We start from the raw sequence: 16,213 nt of genomic DNA on the forward strand, positions 1-16,213 counted from the left end.
TCCCATCCCATCCCATCCCATCCCATCCCATCCCATCCCATCCCATCCCATCCCTCGGGGGCGTTCCGTGAGAGGATGAATTAAACCCTCCAGCCGGGCTGGGTGTGATGGTGAATTATTCATCCCTCCAATAACGCGGCTGATTTATTGATGAGAGGTCAGGCTCCCGGGAAGGGGGGAGTTGTTGGGAAAAGCGCTTTGGGGCTGGGAGGATCCGCGGCTGGCGCGGGGAGCCGGCGGTGCGAGCCGCGCTGTTCCTTGTGGCACGAATCACCGCGGAGCCGCACGTTCCGCTGGAAAATCGGGAATATCGGAGCCTGGAGAGGCAGAAACAGAGAGAGGGAGGGAGGGAGGGGAGAGAGGAGCGGCCGCCGCTGCCGCCTCCCGGCAGGAGAACCTGGGGAGCCGAGCAGACCCAGAGCTTCCACATCAGCAGGGAAGCGATCCCTCCCGCGGCTGCAGGGAGCAGCGGCAGCTCCCAAATTCCCAAAGTCGGGAATGAAGGAAATGCCGGGAGCAGGAGGGGTTTGCCCTGGGGCTGCTCCTGGGGGCTCGCAGGGCACCCATGGGTGAGCCCCGTGCTGGGCTTGGCCCCGGTTTGGGCACCTCCTTCCCTTCCCTTCCCCTTCCCAGAAGGAGGAGAGCGGCCAGGGTGGCCTTTCCTGGGATTTTAGGGACATTTCCAGCCTTTTCACACCTCGGGGCTGTCCCTGACACGGGGCTGTGACAGCGGGGGGACAGCAAAGGGAGGGCTCGGAGCAAATCCGGGATCAGCCCTTCCCTCACTCCTGGGATGGCAGAGGGAGCACTCAGAGCATCCCAAATCCACGTTCGACCCTTTCCGCATTCCCTGGACAGCAAAGGGAAGGCTCAGGGAATCCCAAATCCAGATTCAGCCCTTCCCTCACTCCCTGAGGAGCAAAGGGAAGGCTCAGAGCATCCCAAATCCAGGATCAGCCCTTCCCACACACCCAGGATGACAAAGGGAGGGCTCAAAGAATCCCAAATCCACGTTCAGCCCTTTCCACGTTCCCTGGACAGCAAAGGGAGCACTCAGGGAATCCCAAATCCACATTCAGCCCTTCTCTCATCTCCTGGGCAGCAAAGGGAGCACTCCGAGCATCCCAAATCCACGTTCAGCCCTTTTCTCATTCCCTGGAGCATCCCAAATCCAGGATCAGCCTTTCCCACGTTCCTGGGATGGCAAAGGGAGCCCTCAGGGAATCCCAAATCGAGGATCAGCCCTTCCCACACACCCAGGACAGCAAAGGGAGCACTCAGAGCATCCCAAACGCAGAGCCGTGGCCGGGCTCGGCCCTTCCCGCACTCCGGCGCAGCTGGGGCCGCGTGTCTGGCTCCGAGGGCTCCCTCCGGCTTCGCAGGGAGAGATAAACCCGAGCCGGGAGCCAGGGAGCGGCTCCCGGCCACAATGTGCTCCATTGTGCAATTCCAGAGGGAAGGGTGAGGGGGGGAAAGGGGGGAGACACCCCCGGGGGGGCTCGGGGGGCTGGGATGGAGCCCAGGAGCAAACCCTGAGCAGGTGGAGGGGTCGAGGCCGAGGAAATGAGGAGGAAAAGGGATTTCCAGATGTTTCTGCCGGGATGAGGCTGCGGGCAGGGCTTTGCTGTGGATTCCTGCGGGATCCCCCGAGGGGCAGGAGAGGGAGCGGAGCCCCACAAACGGCGCTTCCCAGCCCCGAGGGCAGCAGAGGCAAAGGGGACAGCCTGGGGACAGCCTGGGGACAGCTGGGAGCTGTCTCCGCTCTGACCCAGCGCACGCAGCCCCGGAGAGGCGGAAATCCAGGGAAATATCTGGGATTGATCAAAGCGGGAGCGGGGCACGGCTCATCCCGGGATGAGGGAGGGGAGCTCGGCCCGGCCTGGCTGCGGGACAGGGGACACGACAGGGGACAGGGGACACGGGACGGGACAGGGGACAGAGAGATGGAGAAGGGACAGCGGGATGGGGAGGGGACAGAGGGATGGACAAGGGGACAGGGGATGGACAAGGGGACAGGAGATGGGGCAGGGGACAGGGGACAGGGAATGGGGCAGGGGACAGGGGACAGGGAATGGGGCAGGGGACAGGGGACAGGGAATGGGGCAGGGGACAGGGGACAGGGAATGGGGCAGGGGACAGGGGACAGGGAATGGGGCAGGGGACAGGGGACAGGGGATGGACAAGGGGACAGGGGAGGGGACAGCGGGATGGGACAGGGGACAGGGAATGGGGCAGGGGACAGGGGACAGCGGGATGGGACAAGGAACAGGAGACAGGGGACATGGGATGGGGCAGGGGACAGGGGACACTGGATGGACAGGGGACAGAGAGATGGAGAAGGGACAGCGGGATGGAGAGGGGACAGAGGGATGGACAGGGGACAGGAGATGGGGCAGGGGACAGGAGATGGGGCAGGGGACAGGGGACAGGGGATGGGGTAGGGGACAGCGGGATGGACAGGGGACAGCAGAATTCTCAGGGGACAGCAGGACAGACAGAGGACAGTGGAATGCTCAGGGGACAGGGAATGGGGCGGGGGACAGGGAATGGGGCAGGGGGCAGCGGGACGGGCTGCGGAATGTCCCCACCCTGTGACAGAAACAGAGGTGACCCTGCCCTGGGGCAGCCCCGGGCGGGGCAGGAGGGGCTGGGCTGGCCCCCATCGCCCCCTCCTCTCCTGCCCCATCTCCCGAGGAGTTCCAGCTCCTCCGTTCCCTCTTTTTAACTCGGCAGGGGCGCCCCGTGAGCCCTGCACAGCCCGGAGCCCTGCCAGCCGTGAGACCCCTCCCAGCCCCCCAAAATCCCCTCCTGGAGCCGCGGGTGCCCTGCCGGTTGTTTTTCCCCCCGGCAGCAGCAGCCGGGAGATTTCCGATCATCCTCACCCGGGGCTGTCGGGAAGGAGCCGCTTTGATCAGCGCTGGTTATTGCTCGGGGCTGGCAGCCCCGCCCGAGCTCTGCGGCACCCGGGCCGCCCCCGGCCCCCGCGGCTGCCGCGGACCCGATCCAGGCTCTCCCTGTTCCACGGGGCCCGGGGAATCAGGGAATGACCCCATGGGGCTCAGGGAACGACCCCAAATATCCCAGAGCAGCTCCAGCCTCTCCCAGCTCTCTGGAGCCCAGAAAATGAGGGAGTGATCCCAAATATCCCAACACCCATCCCCAGCCCAGCTGTGGCTGCCACGGACCCTGATCCAGCCTCTCCCACCTTTATGGGGCTGAGGGAATGATCCCAAGTATCCCAGAGCTGCTCCTGCCTCTCCCTGTTCCACGGGGTCCAGAGAATGAGGGAGTGACCCCAAATATCCCAGCTCCCATCCCACAGACCCGATCCTGCCTCTCCCAGCTCCACGGGGTCCAGGGACTCAGGGAATGCTCCCATGGAGCCCAGGGAATCAGGGAATGATCCCAAATATCCCACGGACCCCAATCCTGCCTCTCCCTGCTTCACAGGGTCCAGGGAATGAGGGAATGATCCATGGGGCCCAGGGAATGAAGGAATAATCCCAAATATCTCAGCTCCCACCCCCAGCCTGGCTTTGGCTGCCCATGGACCCCCTGAAGCCCATCCCAGCTCCACAGGGTGCAGGGAGTGATCCCAAATATCCCAACACCCATCCCCAGCCCAGCTGTGGCTGCCACGGACCCTGATCCAGCCTCTCCCACCTTTATGGGGCTGAGGGAATGATCCCAGATATCCCAGAGCTGCTGCAGCCTCTCCCAGCTCCCTGGGGTCCAGGGAATGAAGGAATGACCCCAAATATCCCAGCTCCCATCCCACAGACCCCGTCCAGCCTCTCCCAGCTCCACGGGGTCCAGGGAATGAGGGAATGACCCCAAATATCCCAGCTCCCATCCCACAGACCCGATCCTGCCTCTCCCAGCTCCACGGGGTCCAGGGAATGAGGGAATGACCCCATGGGACCCAGGGAATGACCCCAAATATCCCAGAGCCCAGCTGTGGCTGCCCACAGACCCCAAATCCAGCCTTTCCCAGCTCCACGGGCTCCTGGGAATGATCCTAAAAATCCCTGTTCCCCTTTCCCAATTCCCTCCAAGGGGAAAGGGGAGCAGGGCTGCACCCCAGAGCCCGGGCTGGGGCACAGAGGGACCCCCGAACCCAGGGGACACATCCACCTCCGCCATCCCCCCCAGACGCTCTTTTTCTCCCCAAAATCGCTGCCAGGCCCCCCCAGTCCCCCCCGGATCCTCGGCTCAGCTGCAGCAGCGCCGCCCACGCCCCGCTCCCTCCTCCTGTTTATCTCCCAGGAGTTTGGTTTATTTTCTTTTTTTACTTTTTTTTTTCCTTTAAAAGCCTCCCCCCAACGCTCTGCCTTTCTCCCTGAGGAGTTTGGAGCTCGGGAGGAGCTGGAGCAGGGCACGGAGGGCAGAGGTGCCCTGGCAGGGCTCGCTGTGCCCCGCAGAGGGAATTTTTGGGAATTTTTTTGGGATGCCAGGTGGCAGGAGCAGGCAGGAATGCTGATGGCTTTCCCAGGCAGCTGATGTTGCTCTTTTCCCTTTATTATTTTTTCCTTTTTTTGGGTTTTTTTGGTTCATATTTGGGATGCTTTGCAGACACAAACAGCCTGCTCGGGAGGGCAGCCCGGGGCCGTGACCTGCCCGGAGCCAGGGGCATCCAGGAAGGGCAGCCCAGAATTAATTAACTTCTACATGGAATTAATTTATCCTGCGTGGATTTGTGTTCGCTCTACATGGATTTACACTTGTCCTACAGGGATTTTATTTATCTTATATGGATTTATTTCTCTTATAGGGATTTTATTTGACCTACAGGGATTTTATGTGTCTGGTATGGATTTATTTCTCCTGGATGGATTTATTTGTTCTTCAGGGATTTTATTTGTCCTATAGGGATTTATGTTTGTTCTATAGGGATTTTACTTGTCCTGTAGAGAATTTATTTGTCTCATAAGGATTTTATTTGTCCTATAGGGGTTTATTTGTTCTCTATGGATTTTATTTGCCCTATAGAGATTTCTATTAATTTCTATTATTTTCTAATATTTCTATTTCTATTAATTTCTATTATTTCTATTATTTCTATTTCTAATAAATCTAGGTATTTATTTCTCCTATATGGAGTTAATTTGCCCTGTATGGGTTTATATTTGTCCTATAGTTATTTATTTCTCCTATATGGATTTTATTTCTCCTATAGGGATTTTCTTTTTCCTACAAGGATTTATTGTCCTATCGGGATATTATTTTTCCTACAGGGATTTATTATCCTGTAGGGATTTAAATAGAAACAGTGCAGGCCTTGGAAGCAGGGATTGGTGATCCAAGAATGGGAACACCCTGGAAACATCCTGGAGCTCCCTGTGCCCCCCGGGGGTCCCACCAGGGCATGGGGCTGAGGGCTGGGATGGGATCAGCACCCAAAACCTGCTGGGACTGGGACTGGGACCAGGATAAACCACCCCAGGGCTGGGATGGGATCAGCATCCCAATCCTGCTGGGACTGGCCCTGGCACCCCTGGAGAACCCGCAGAGCCCTGGGCACATCCCAACCCCGGCACCAGGGAGGGAATTGTGACCCCGACGGGGCTCGGTGGCCCCTGCAGCTCCCCCCACCCCAATCTCCCCATGGGATTTGCCCCAGGAATGAGGGAATGATCCCAAATATCCCAGAGCAGCTCCAGCCTCTCCCAGCTCCATAGGGCCCAGGGAATGATCCCAAATATCCCAGCTCCCATCCCCAGCCTGGCTGTGGCTGCCACGGACCCTGCTCCAGCCTCTCCCAAATTCTCAGGGCCAAAGAATGAGGGAATAATGCCATGGGGCCCAGGGAATGATCCCAAATATCCCAGAGCTGCTCCAGCCTCTCCCAGCTCTGTGGGGCCCAGGGAATGATCCCAAATATCCCAGAGCTGCTCCAGCCTCTCCCTGCTTTATGGGGCCCAGGGAATGATCCCAAATATCCCAGAGTTTCTCCAGCCTGTCCCAGCTCTGTGGGGCTGAAGGAGCAATCCCAAACATCCCGGAGCTGCCGATCCCAGCGGATCCCCGGCCCGCCCAGGCTCCCAGATGTGTTTGGCTGCGTGTCCGCGGAGGTGTCAGAGCAGGCCAGGGACAGGAGGGAACGTCGGGATCAGGAAACGCTTCAGAGTTTCCAGCTCTGCTCCAAATGAATCCTTTAACCTTTTCCAAGCCCTTTTTTCCAGTGGCTGCGAGGAGCTCGGAGCCTCCTCGTGCCCGGCCAGCCCCTCCCAGCTCCTGCAGGGGATTTGGGATTTGGGAATCTGGGATTCGAGAATTCAGCACTGGGGTTTGTAGGGAAGGGGATGGAGCCCTCAGGCTGAGGCCAGAGGGGACCCAGAGGCACTTCTGGGGGCCGGGAGTTTGGGATGGGGTGAAAGAATTCCATGGGGCTGGCGGTTTGGGATGGGATCAAAGGATATTCCACGGGGCTGGGGGTTTGGGATGGGCTGTAAGGATTCCGTGGGGCTGGGAACCGTCAGGACCGAGCCCACCCCACAACAACCCTCAGACCCAGAGACACCAGGCAGGAACCACGTGAGATTCCAAGCCAGGAATTAGGGCGGGATGGGGGAAAACGCTGCCCCAGCATCTCCCAGCACCTCCCGGAATTATTTCCCAGCATCATTTCCCAGCCTGTCCCAGCCGGGGTCGGGAAGGGACCACGCGGGGCTCGCTGCCCCTCCCTCGGCACTGCTCGCCCCGTGCCAGGGAAGCTGCGGAGCGGCTCCCGTGGGCAGCCGGTGATTCCAGGAGCTCCGGGAGCGCCCAGCGGGGCCGCCCCAGCCCCGCTCAGAGTTTCCAGCAGCTCGCTCGGCTGTTGCTCCGTCTCCGGGTGACCGACTCCCTCCAGATTCCCTCAAATCTCGGTCCAAGAATGTTGTTTGGGCTGAAGAATGCGTGGCTGGGAAGGAAAGAAAGGGGAAAGGGAGCTCGGGGTGAGCGGGGAGGTCGAGGCGGGGCTGGCCCGGCTCTCCCCGCTGCCCTTCCCGCCCTGCGGTTGTTGGGCAGATGTGGGGCCGGGGCCGCCGCCCCAAAATGATCCCGGGACCCCTCGGGATTCCCTTTCCCTGCGGTCCTGGGGGGTGGGAATCCATCGGGACCTTCCCCGGGCACGGGGGATTGCGGGGAGCCTGCAGGGAATGCCTGGGGGAGGAGGAGGAGGAGGAAGAGGAAGAGGAGGAAAATGACAGTTCCCTGCATGGATGAAAGAATGAGAGGTACTTGGAGAGAGGGAGAAGAGGAAGATGAAGAAGAGGAAGAGGAGGAAGAGGAGGAAGAGGAGGGTTCCCTGCATGGATGGAGCAGTCCAGAGACAGCTGGAGACAGGAAGAAGAGGAAGATGAAGAAGAGGAAGATGAAGAAGAGGAAGATGAAGAAGAGGAAGATGAAGAAGAGAAGGAAGAGGAGGGAGAAAGGAAAAGCAGGGAGATAAGGAAGATGAGGAAGAGAAGGAAGAGGAAGAAGAGGAGGAAGACAATGAAGAGAAGGAAGAGGAGGAAGAGGAGGAAAATGAGATTTGCCTGTATGGATGAAGCAATCTAGAGGTACCTGCAGAGAAGAAGAGGAAGAAGAGGAGGAAAATAAGGAAGTGGAGGAAGAGGAGGAAAATTAGCAAAATGATGAAGAAGAAGAAAATGAAGAGGAGGAAAATGAGGAAGATAAGGAAGAGGAGGGAGAGGAGGAAAATGAGGGTTCCCTGCATGGATGAAACAATCCAGAAGTACCTGCAGAGAGGAAGAAGAGAAAGATGAAGAGGAAGATGAGGAAAAGAAGGAAGAAGAGGAAGAAGAGGAAAAGATGAAGAAGAGGAAGAAGAGGAGGAAGAAAACGAAGAGGAGGAAGAGGAGGAAGAGGAGGAAGAGGAGGAAGACCTGCCTGAGCAAGGCTGGAGTTGCCAAGGATTCCTTGGCCCAAATTTGGGAATCTTGACCCTGGAATCTCATAAAGAGCAGCTGGGACCTTCCAATCCTCAGGGATTTGCCTTTAGGGACAAGGACAAGGACAAGGGGGACCCCCAGGACACACCTGGAATTGGTGACTCCCTCAGGAAAAGCCAGCAGGGGCGGGAGGGCAGAGCAGCGAGGCTGGAACCCCTCGGGAGCAGGGAAGGAGCAGGAATTTCCACAAGGAGAGGAAGGGAGGCCGGGTTTGATCCCCCTCAGCCTCGGCAGCAGCAGCAGGGAAATGTTTTGTTGCTTTGTTTTGTTGGGAAGCATCCTGAGAAACCCATCCGTGGGGAAGCTCCCGGGACTGGAGGATTAAAGGCAAAGCCGGGGCAGATTTGGTGCTTCCAGCTACGAAATTCCAAAGGATTTGATCAAAACAGCTGGAAAAAATCCATCCTAAACAAGCCCTGCTCCGTTTGGGTTGGAAAATCAAAGCAGAGCAGGGATGAGATGCAGACTGAGATCCTGGAATGACCAGTGCCGATGGGATGGGGCACGGAGGAAGGGTTTGGGATTCCAGGAATCCAGGGCAGCGCATTCCCAGCTCCTGTCACCAGCTCCGGGCTCCCTCCGAGCAGCCAGCAGCAGGGAATTGATGGTTTTGGGAGGAAAAAATGTGGGAAAATGTCATGGAAGTCACTTGGGAAGCAGGGATGAAAGGAGAGGGAGCAGGAGGTCCCATCCACACCCTCCTGGTGCCAAGGAGCCCTGCCAGGAACTTTGGGACGTGGGGGATGACTGGAGCGTGAGATTCCAGGGCTGGATGGAGACAAAAAGGGGAGAAGCCTCACGGGGCTCTTCAGATGGGAAATGCTCATTTTTCCTGAGGTAATCCCGCTCTGGTTGGGGTGAGGCTGGACAGAGGTCCTGTGGGAGCCCGGGGGCTGAGCTCCAGCACGCTGCATTCCCTGGATGGGGCTGGAAAAGGGGACGGGAGTGGCACCACTCGGGGCCACCTCTGCTCCCCAGCGTCCCCAGGGCACCGCTGGGAGCCACCAGGGAGGGTTCCTGCTCCAAATCCCGGATCCTTCACACTTCCAGGAGCTGGGGAGGCCGGAATTCCTTATCCAGGGGGCTGTTTGCTTTTCCAGGAAAACCTCCAGGCCCTGAAATCCTTGGAGCTGCTGGCCAGAGGTGCTCTGACAGCAGCAAAATTTCCTGGGATTTCAGCAGAATTGCACAAAAATTTCCCAGGAATTTGGCTCCTCGGGAACGGGATCCAGCCCCTCCATCCTCTCCATCATCCCAAATCTCTCCATTCCACGTGGGATTCCTTCTCCAGCTGCCACCAGAACGCTCAGAGGGGATAAAAAACCCCAACCCCCTTCCCTGGGCTTTTCCTGCCTTTCCCTGCCCCCTTTTCCCACCTTCTCCACATCCTCCCTCCCTGCAGACGGGCTGTGCTTTCCAGGCACATTTCCCTTCCCAAATATTCGGGATTTCTGGCCGAGTCCCCGCGGTACAGCGTGTCCCTCCAAGCCCGGCCACCGAACTCCGCTCACATCGCTGCTCCTCCTCCTCCTCCTCCTCCCGGCGCTCAGCATCCCTGCAGGGCTCCCCTCCGGGAGGATGTTTTGGCTGGGAATTTCCTCTGGAAAACAAGGAGCAAGGGAGCGCAGAGGGGGCGCTGGCACCTGCCGAGCTCCGCGGTGGTTCCCGGCTGCCGGGGGATGCGGGAGCCGGGCCGGGCCCCCGGCCCCTCCTTCCCTCGCTGTCCTCTCCTTGCGGGGGGAAAAGCTTGGGGAGGCCGGGAGGAGCCTCGGGGAGCCGGGGTGGGGATGGGGACAGGGGTGGGACAGCTCTGCGGGACCCCCCCGGGGCACGGGGTGAGCCCCAAAACCTCTTCCCAAGCGTGGATCACCCTCGGGACACGCTCCCTGTCCTTATCCACCCATTCCCACTGAGCCTCGAGGGGATGGAGGAGATCCCAAACCCCAGGGGATGGATAAGATCCCAAATCCTGGAGAAATTATGAGATCCCAAATCCTGGGGGATAGATGAGACCCCAAATCCTAAGGGAAAGGATGAGAACCCAAATTCCACAGTAGGGATGAGATCCCCAAATCCTGGGGGATGGATGAAAACCCCAAATCCTGGGGAATGGATGAGATTCCAAATCCTGGGGGATGAATGAAAACCCCAAATCCCAGCGGATGGATGGGATCCCAAATCCCAAGAGAATGGATGAGATCCCAAATCCAGGGGATGGATGGGATCCCAAATCCCAAGGGAATGGATGAAAACTCCAAATTCCAAGGGATGGATGAGATCCCAAACCCCAGGGGATGGATGAGATCCCAAATCCTGGAGAAATTATGAGATCCCAAATCCTGGGGGATAGATGAGACCCCAAATCCTAAGGGAAAGGATGAGAACCCAAATTCCACAGTAGGGATGAGATCCCCAAATCCTTGGGGATGGATGAAAACCCCAAATCCTGGGGAATGGATGAGATTCCAAATCCTGGGGGATGAATGAAAACCCCAAATCCCAGCGGATGGATGGGATCCCAAATCCCAAGAGAATGGATGAGATCCCAAATCCAGGGAATGGATGGGATCCCAAATCCCAAGGGAATGGATGAGACCCCAAATCCTGGGGAATGTATGAGACCCCAAATGCAGGGGATGGATGAGACCCCCATCCCATGTGGATTCTCCCAGCCTGCAGAAATGCCAGCTTGGCAAACCCCACGCTGCCAAACCCCAAGACAAATTCCCGCTGTCACAGTGGCCCCTTTGCTGGGGAATTTATTTACTTTGGATGCCGCCGCCTTATCGTCCATGGAAATGTTTATCCCAAATATTTAACGGCAGCACTGCACAAACTGAGGCTTCCTGGGGAGCACCCGGAGCAGGGCCCACCTCTCCCCTCCTGGCGGTGCAAAAATTCAGGAAAATTCCTCGTTTTTCCCCAAAAATCCCATCCTCAGCACCCCCAAAATTGATATTCCTTAAGCCAGCCAGAGGCCTCCTCAGGGCTCCCTGATGAGAAACGCAGGAGAGCCCTGGAAAGGAACATCCCCACGCCGCTAAGTCGTTAAGCAGAGGGAGCCTGCAAAGTGCCAACACTCCTGAGAGAAAAGAGACAGAGGAGGGAGGCAAATCGCAGCTTATTTATAACGCCAGCAGCACCAGGGGCTCTCCAGATCCTCCTGCACAGCCGCGGCAGGGAGGTCACTGCCGAAACCGCGCCGAGCCGTGCCGTGCCGTGCCGAGCCGTGCCGAGCCGCGCCGGGAGCCGGGGCGGGCACGGGGCGCTGCGGCTCGGAGCCTCCCCCGCGCCCTCCCTCCCGCCCATGCTGCCGGTGCCACGGCACAGCCCGCAGCAGCCCCTGCACAGGAGGAGCGCAGCTCGGTGAGTGCGGCTCGGCCGGCTTTAGGCAGGGGTTTTTGGGGGTTTTTTATTGGTTATTTGGGTTTTTGGGTTTTTTTTTTTGGAGGACTGGTTTGTGTCCCTGCGCCCTGGCTGCGCATGGCAGAGCCAGGGGTGGCACAGCTGGAGAGATGGAGCTGCTGGGGAGGCTCCTGCCCACTTCTGCTGTGCCCATCTCCCTTCCCACCCACTTTTCCCCATGCCCACCTCTCCTGCTGCCCGATTCCTCTGCTGCTTCTCTCTCCTGCCCACTTTCCCTGGTGCCATCTCCCTTCCCACCCACTTCTCCTGCTGCCCCTCTCTCCTGCCCATCTCTCCCGCTGCCCACCTCTCCTGCTGCTCTTCTCTCCTGCCCACTTCTCCTCGTGCCCATCTCCCTTCCCACCTGTTTTCCTGATGCCCCTCTCCCCTCCTGCCCACTTTTCCTCACGTCCTTCTCTCTTCCCTCTTTTCCTGCTGCTCCTCTCCCATCCCACCCATCTCCCCTCTGCCCCCTCCATGCCCGCTTCTCTGGGATCTGGGCACCTTCCCTGACGTCCATCCAGGCTGGGCAGAGCCCCCATCCCATCCCATGGATCCCAAGAATCCCATCCCACCCCATAGATCCCATGGATCCCATCCCATGGATCCCATCCCATGGATCCCAAGGATCCCACCCCATGGATCCCATCCCATGGATCCCATAGATCCCATGGATCCCATCCCATGGATCCCATCCCATCCCATCCCAGGTTCCACGCCTGGCACAGCAGCACTGCCAGGACCCCGTGGATGGCCCCAAATCCTTGGGATGAGGAGCTGACCCCATTGCAGCCCCTGGCACAGGACGGGGACAGCAGGAGGGGACCTCAGGGCCAGACCCCACCCCAAACCTGGGGGTTCACCCAGGGAGGGGAGAGAACCCCACAAACAGTGGGGGGTGCTGGGGGCAGATTTTGGGGTCAGCAGAGGGTTGAAGGGGGGCACTGGGAAGGGTGGGAGGACACCAGGAATGGGTTCTTAACCCAGGGATGGGGATTTTCCTCCGGGCATCCACTGGGATGAGGTTTTTGCCTCCAGGTATGGGGTTTTTGACCCCAGGTATAGGGTTTTGCCCCCTGGGATGGGGTTTTTGCCCCCAGGGATGGGGTTTTTGACCCCAGGGATGGGGTTTTGCCTCAAGGAATGGGGTTTTGCCCCCTGGGATGGGGTTTTTGCCCCCTGGGATGGGGATTTTCCTCCAGGGATGGGGTTTTGCCCCAAAGGGGCCCCCAAGAAGGGGCTGCCAAGAGGGTGGAGAAGCTGCAGGCTCTGGTATGAGAGCAGGCACAGAGCCCTGGAGCAGCAGCAGCAAGAGGAGGAGGAGGAGGAGGAGGAACTCCTCTGCCCCTGCCAAGGGCACAGAGCCCTGGAGCAGCAGCAGCAGGAGGAGGAACTCCTGTGCCCCTGCCAAGCTCCCCGTGGCACTCAGCATCCTCCAGGATCCCATCCACTCCTCTGCCCCTGCCAAGCTCCCCGTGGCACTCAGCATCCTCCAGGATCCCATCCCGAGCGCACGGAGCGGGGAGCAGGGAAAAAAGGACAAACCCAGGCCTTGCCAAGCCTGCCTCAGTCCCTCTTTTTTCCCGTGCCAGGGTGGCAGGGCAGGGCAGCCAGTGCATGCCAGGCTGGGGACACGGCCAGGGGTCACCAGGTGACCTCAGGGCCACCCCTGGCACGGCAAAAAGGGGACACTGGTCCCTGCTGTCTCTGCTGTCCCTGCTGTCCCTGACATCCCTACTGGTCTCTACTGGTCCCTACCTGTCCCTGCTGGAGCAGAGCTGGCAGTGACCCCCTCCCAGCCACGTCGGATCCTCTCCCGCTCCCAGCAGCCAAATTCCTGGAGGGATTTCAAGCAGCCTGGCTGCAGGAACACCCCATGCGCTCATTTGTCCCGGGATGGGGAGGCAGGATGACTCCAGAGCTGGAATCCTCCCGCTGCAGCCCCACCTGGGCACGGCAGGAGGGTCAGGGATGGGTTTGCCTCATCCCCTGCTCCCCTCTGGATCCATCACTGGGTGTTGTCCCCTCTCCCTGGTCACACCCAGGGTGCTGCTCCTTTTTGTGCCTGGGGGAATGGAAGCTCGGGAGAGGTTTCAGCTCCAAAATCGGGCAGAATTTGTTTACCAGGATCTGCATCCTGCGTTTCTGTGGGGGAAGGGAGAGTTGGATGAAACCCACAGCGATTCCTGTCACCAGCGAGCGGAGCAGAAATAGCTCCTTCAAAAGATGCCTCCAGCTCCTTCAAAAGGCTCCTCGAGCTCCCAGAATCACCCTGATCTGGCAGCTTCCCCTCTCAGCCAGAGAATTCACATCCCTTCTCCAAGGGGATCCGAATTCCTTCTCCTGCCTCCAGGCAGAGCCAACCCCGGGCACCTCGCGTGACCCCGCACGGATCCACGTGTCCCCAGGCCGTGCCCCCCGCCCAGAAACTGGGCTGGAATTGGCCAGAAACCAGGATCTCACCAGCACAGCCCCGCTGGGGTGGAGATTCCTCCCACACCTCCTCCAGGGTGGGAGGTTTCTCCCAAATCTCTACTGGGATAGAGATTCCTCCCAAATCTCCACTGGTTTCTCCCAAATCTCCACCAGGGATGGAGGTTCCTCCCTAAATCTCCACTGGGATGGAGATTCCTCCCAAATCTCCACTGGTTTCTCCCAAATCTCCACCAGGAATGGAGGTTCCTCCCAGATCCCCACTGGGAGGGAGTTTTCTTCCAAATCTCCACTGGTTTTCCCCAAATCTCCACTGAGGACTAAGGATCCTCCCAAATCTCCACCCAGGATGGAGGTTCCTCCCCAGATCTCCACCAGGGATGAAGGCTTTTCCCAAATCTCCACTGATTCCTCCCAAATTTCCACCAGGGATGGAGGTTCGTCCCTAAATTTCCACTGGGAGGGAGGTTCCTCCCAAATCTCCACCTGGGTTGGACGTTCCCCCCTCAGATTTCCACTGGGAAGGAGGTTTTTCCCAAATGTCCACTGGTTTCTCCCAGATCTCCACCAGGGAGGGAGGTTTTTCCCCAAATCTCCACCAGGCTGGAGTTTCCTCCAGGGTGAAAAGTGGGAAGATCACACAACTCCACACACGAGAAGTGTCCACAGCCGGGGATTTTTGGGTTGGATTCGCCCATCTCCTGCTTCTCCAGCCCTCCCTGCCTCCCCAGCTCACCCTCCCTCGGCTTTGTCCCCTGGCAGGTCCCTCCAGCGCCATGCCTCGGGCCACCACCCTCATCCTCATCCTGGCCGGGCTCTGCGGCTCCTCCGTGGGCCAGTACAACGAGGAGGAGGACCTGGCGTGGCTCCAGTACTACCTGCGGCAGTCCCGCGTCTCCTCCTACAACTACGTGCCCTACTACGAGGAGGAGAGCCCCGCGTACGCCTACTCCTACCCCTCTGCCACCGACACCGAGCCCGAGCCCGAGCCCGCGCCGCAGCAAGCGGCGCCCTGGCGCTGTCCCCAGGAGTGTGACTGTCCCCCCAACTTCTCCTCGGCCATGTACTGCGACACGCGCAACCTGCGGTACCTGCCCTTCGTGCCCTCGCGGATGAAATACGTCTACTTCCAGAACAACCTCATCACCTCCATCCAGGAGGGCGCCTTCGACAACGCCACCGAGCTGGAGTGGCTGGCGCTGCACAACAACCAGATCAGCAGCGAGAAGATGGGCAAGAGGGTTTTTGGGAAGCTGCAGCGCCTGGAGAGGCTCTACATGAACAACAACAACCTGACCAGGCTGCCCGGCCCGCTGCCGCGCTCGCTGCGCGAGCTCCACCTCTCCTACAACCAGATCTCCAAGGTGCCTCCCAACGCTCTGGAGGGGCTGGAGAACCTCACGGCGCTCTACCTCAGCCACAACTTCATCTTCGAGATGGGCGCGTCCCTCAAGGGGCTCAAGTCGTTGATCCTGGCCGACCTGAGCTACAACAACCTGAGGAAGGTCCCCGACGGGCTGCCGGCGTCCCTGGAGCAGCTCTACCTGGAGTACAACTACATCAACGCCATCCCCGACGATTACTTCCAGGTGTCGCCGCGGCTGCTCTACGTGAGGATGTCCCACAACAGCCTGACCAACCAAGGGCTCTCCAGCAACACCTTCAACAGCAGCAGCATCCTGGAGCTGGACCTCTCCTACAACCGGCTGCAGAAGATCCCGCGCGTCAACACCAACCTGGAGAACCTCTACCTGCAGGGCAACCAGATCGACGGTGAGCAGCGCTGGGAGAGGGCGGTGGGGACCCGCGGGGAGCACCCAGGGGTGCTTGGAGCGGGAATTTGGGGTTCCTGAGCGAGGCAGGGGTGGGAGCTGGCCCGGCCTGGAGGTTCCTGTGGGATCGCTGCGCTGGGTTTTGGGGTTCCCGGGAGCCTGAGCATCTCCTGGGGCTGGAGAGGGTGGAAAGCAGGGGATGAAGTAAGTCAGGGGGGCCAGGAGGGGTCACGGCAGTGGGCAGAGCTGGGGGGTCCCCAGAGCCACGCTGGGGACACGGAACACCCAGGGCAGTGCCAGCACAGGGGACAGGGACATTTTACAGTGCCCACACAGGGGACAGGGACATTGCCCAGCGGCAGAACAGGGGACAGGGACACTCTGCAGTGCCAGCACAGGGCACAGGGGCATTGCCCAGGGCCAGCACAGGGGACAGTGACATTGCCTGGTGGCGGCACAGAGGACAGAGACATTCCCTGGTGGCGGCACAGAGGACAGGGACATTGCCCAGTGCTCAGTGCCAGCACAGCCCCTGTCCCCTGCGCAGCCCCATCCGTGTGGGCATTGCCTGGTGGCGGCACAGAGGACAGGGACATTGCCCAGTGCTCAGTGCCAGCACAGCCCCTGTCCCCTGCGCAGCCCCATCCGTGTCCCCGACCCCGCTGT

General features: G+C 59.5%; 1 protein-coding gene across 1 annotated transcript; it reads left to right on the plus strand.

The window, feature by feature from the left end:
* The first annotated feature begins 10,653 nt into the window (after window positions 1-10,653).
* Window positions 10,654-15,947, plus strand: FMOD (fibromodulin). The gene is made up of 2 exons (XM_039702572.1): window positions 10,654-11,303; window positions 14,538-15,947. The coding sequence occupies exon 2, from the start codon at window positions 14,552-14,554 to the stop codon at window positions 15,626-15,628; it is 1,077 nt and encodes a 358-aa protein (XP_039558506.1). The 5' UTR covers window positions 10,654-11,303; window positions 14,538-14,551; the 3' UTR covers window positions 15,629-15,947.
* The last annotated feature ends 266 nt before the right edge of the window (window positions 15,948-16,213 follow it).

The sequence above is a fragment of the Passer montanus genome, unplaced genomic scaffold (genome assembly GCF_014805655.1).
Source record: "Passer montanus isolate IOZ18808 unplaced genomic scaffold, ASM1480565v1 scaffold157, whole genome shotgun sequence".
NCBI lineage: Eukaryota > Metazoa > Chordata > Aves > Passeriformes > Passeridae > Passer > Passer montanus.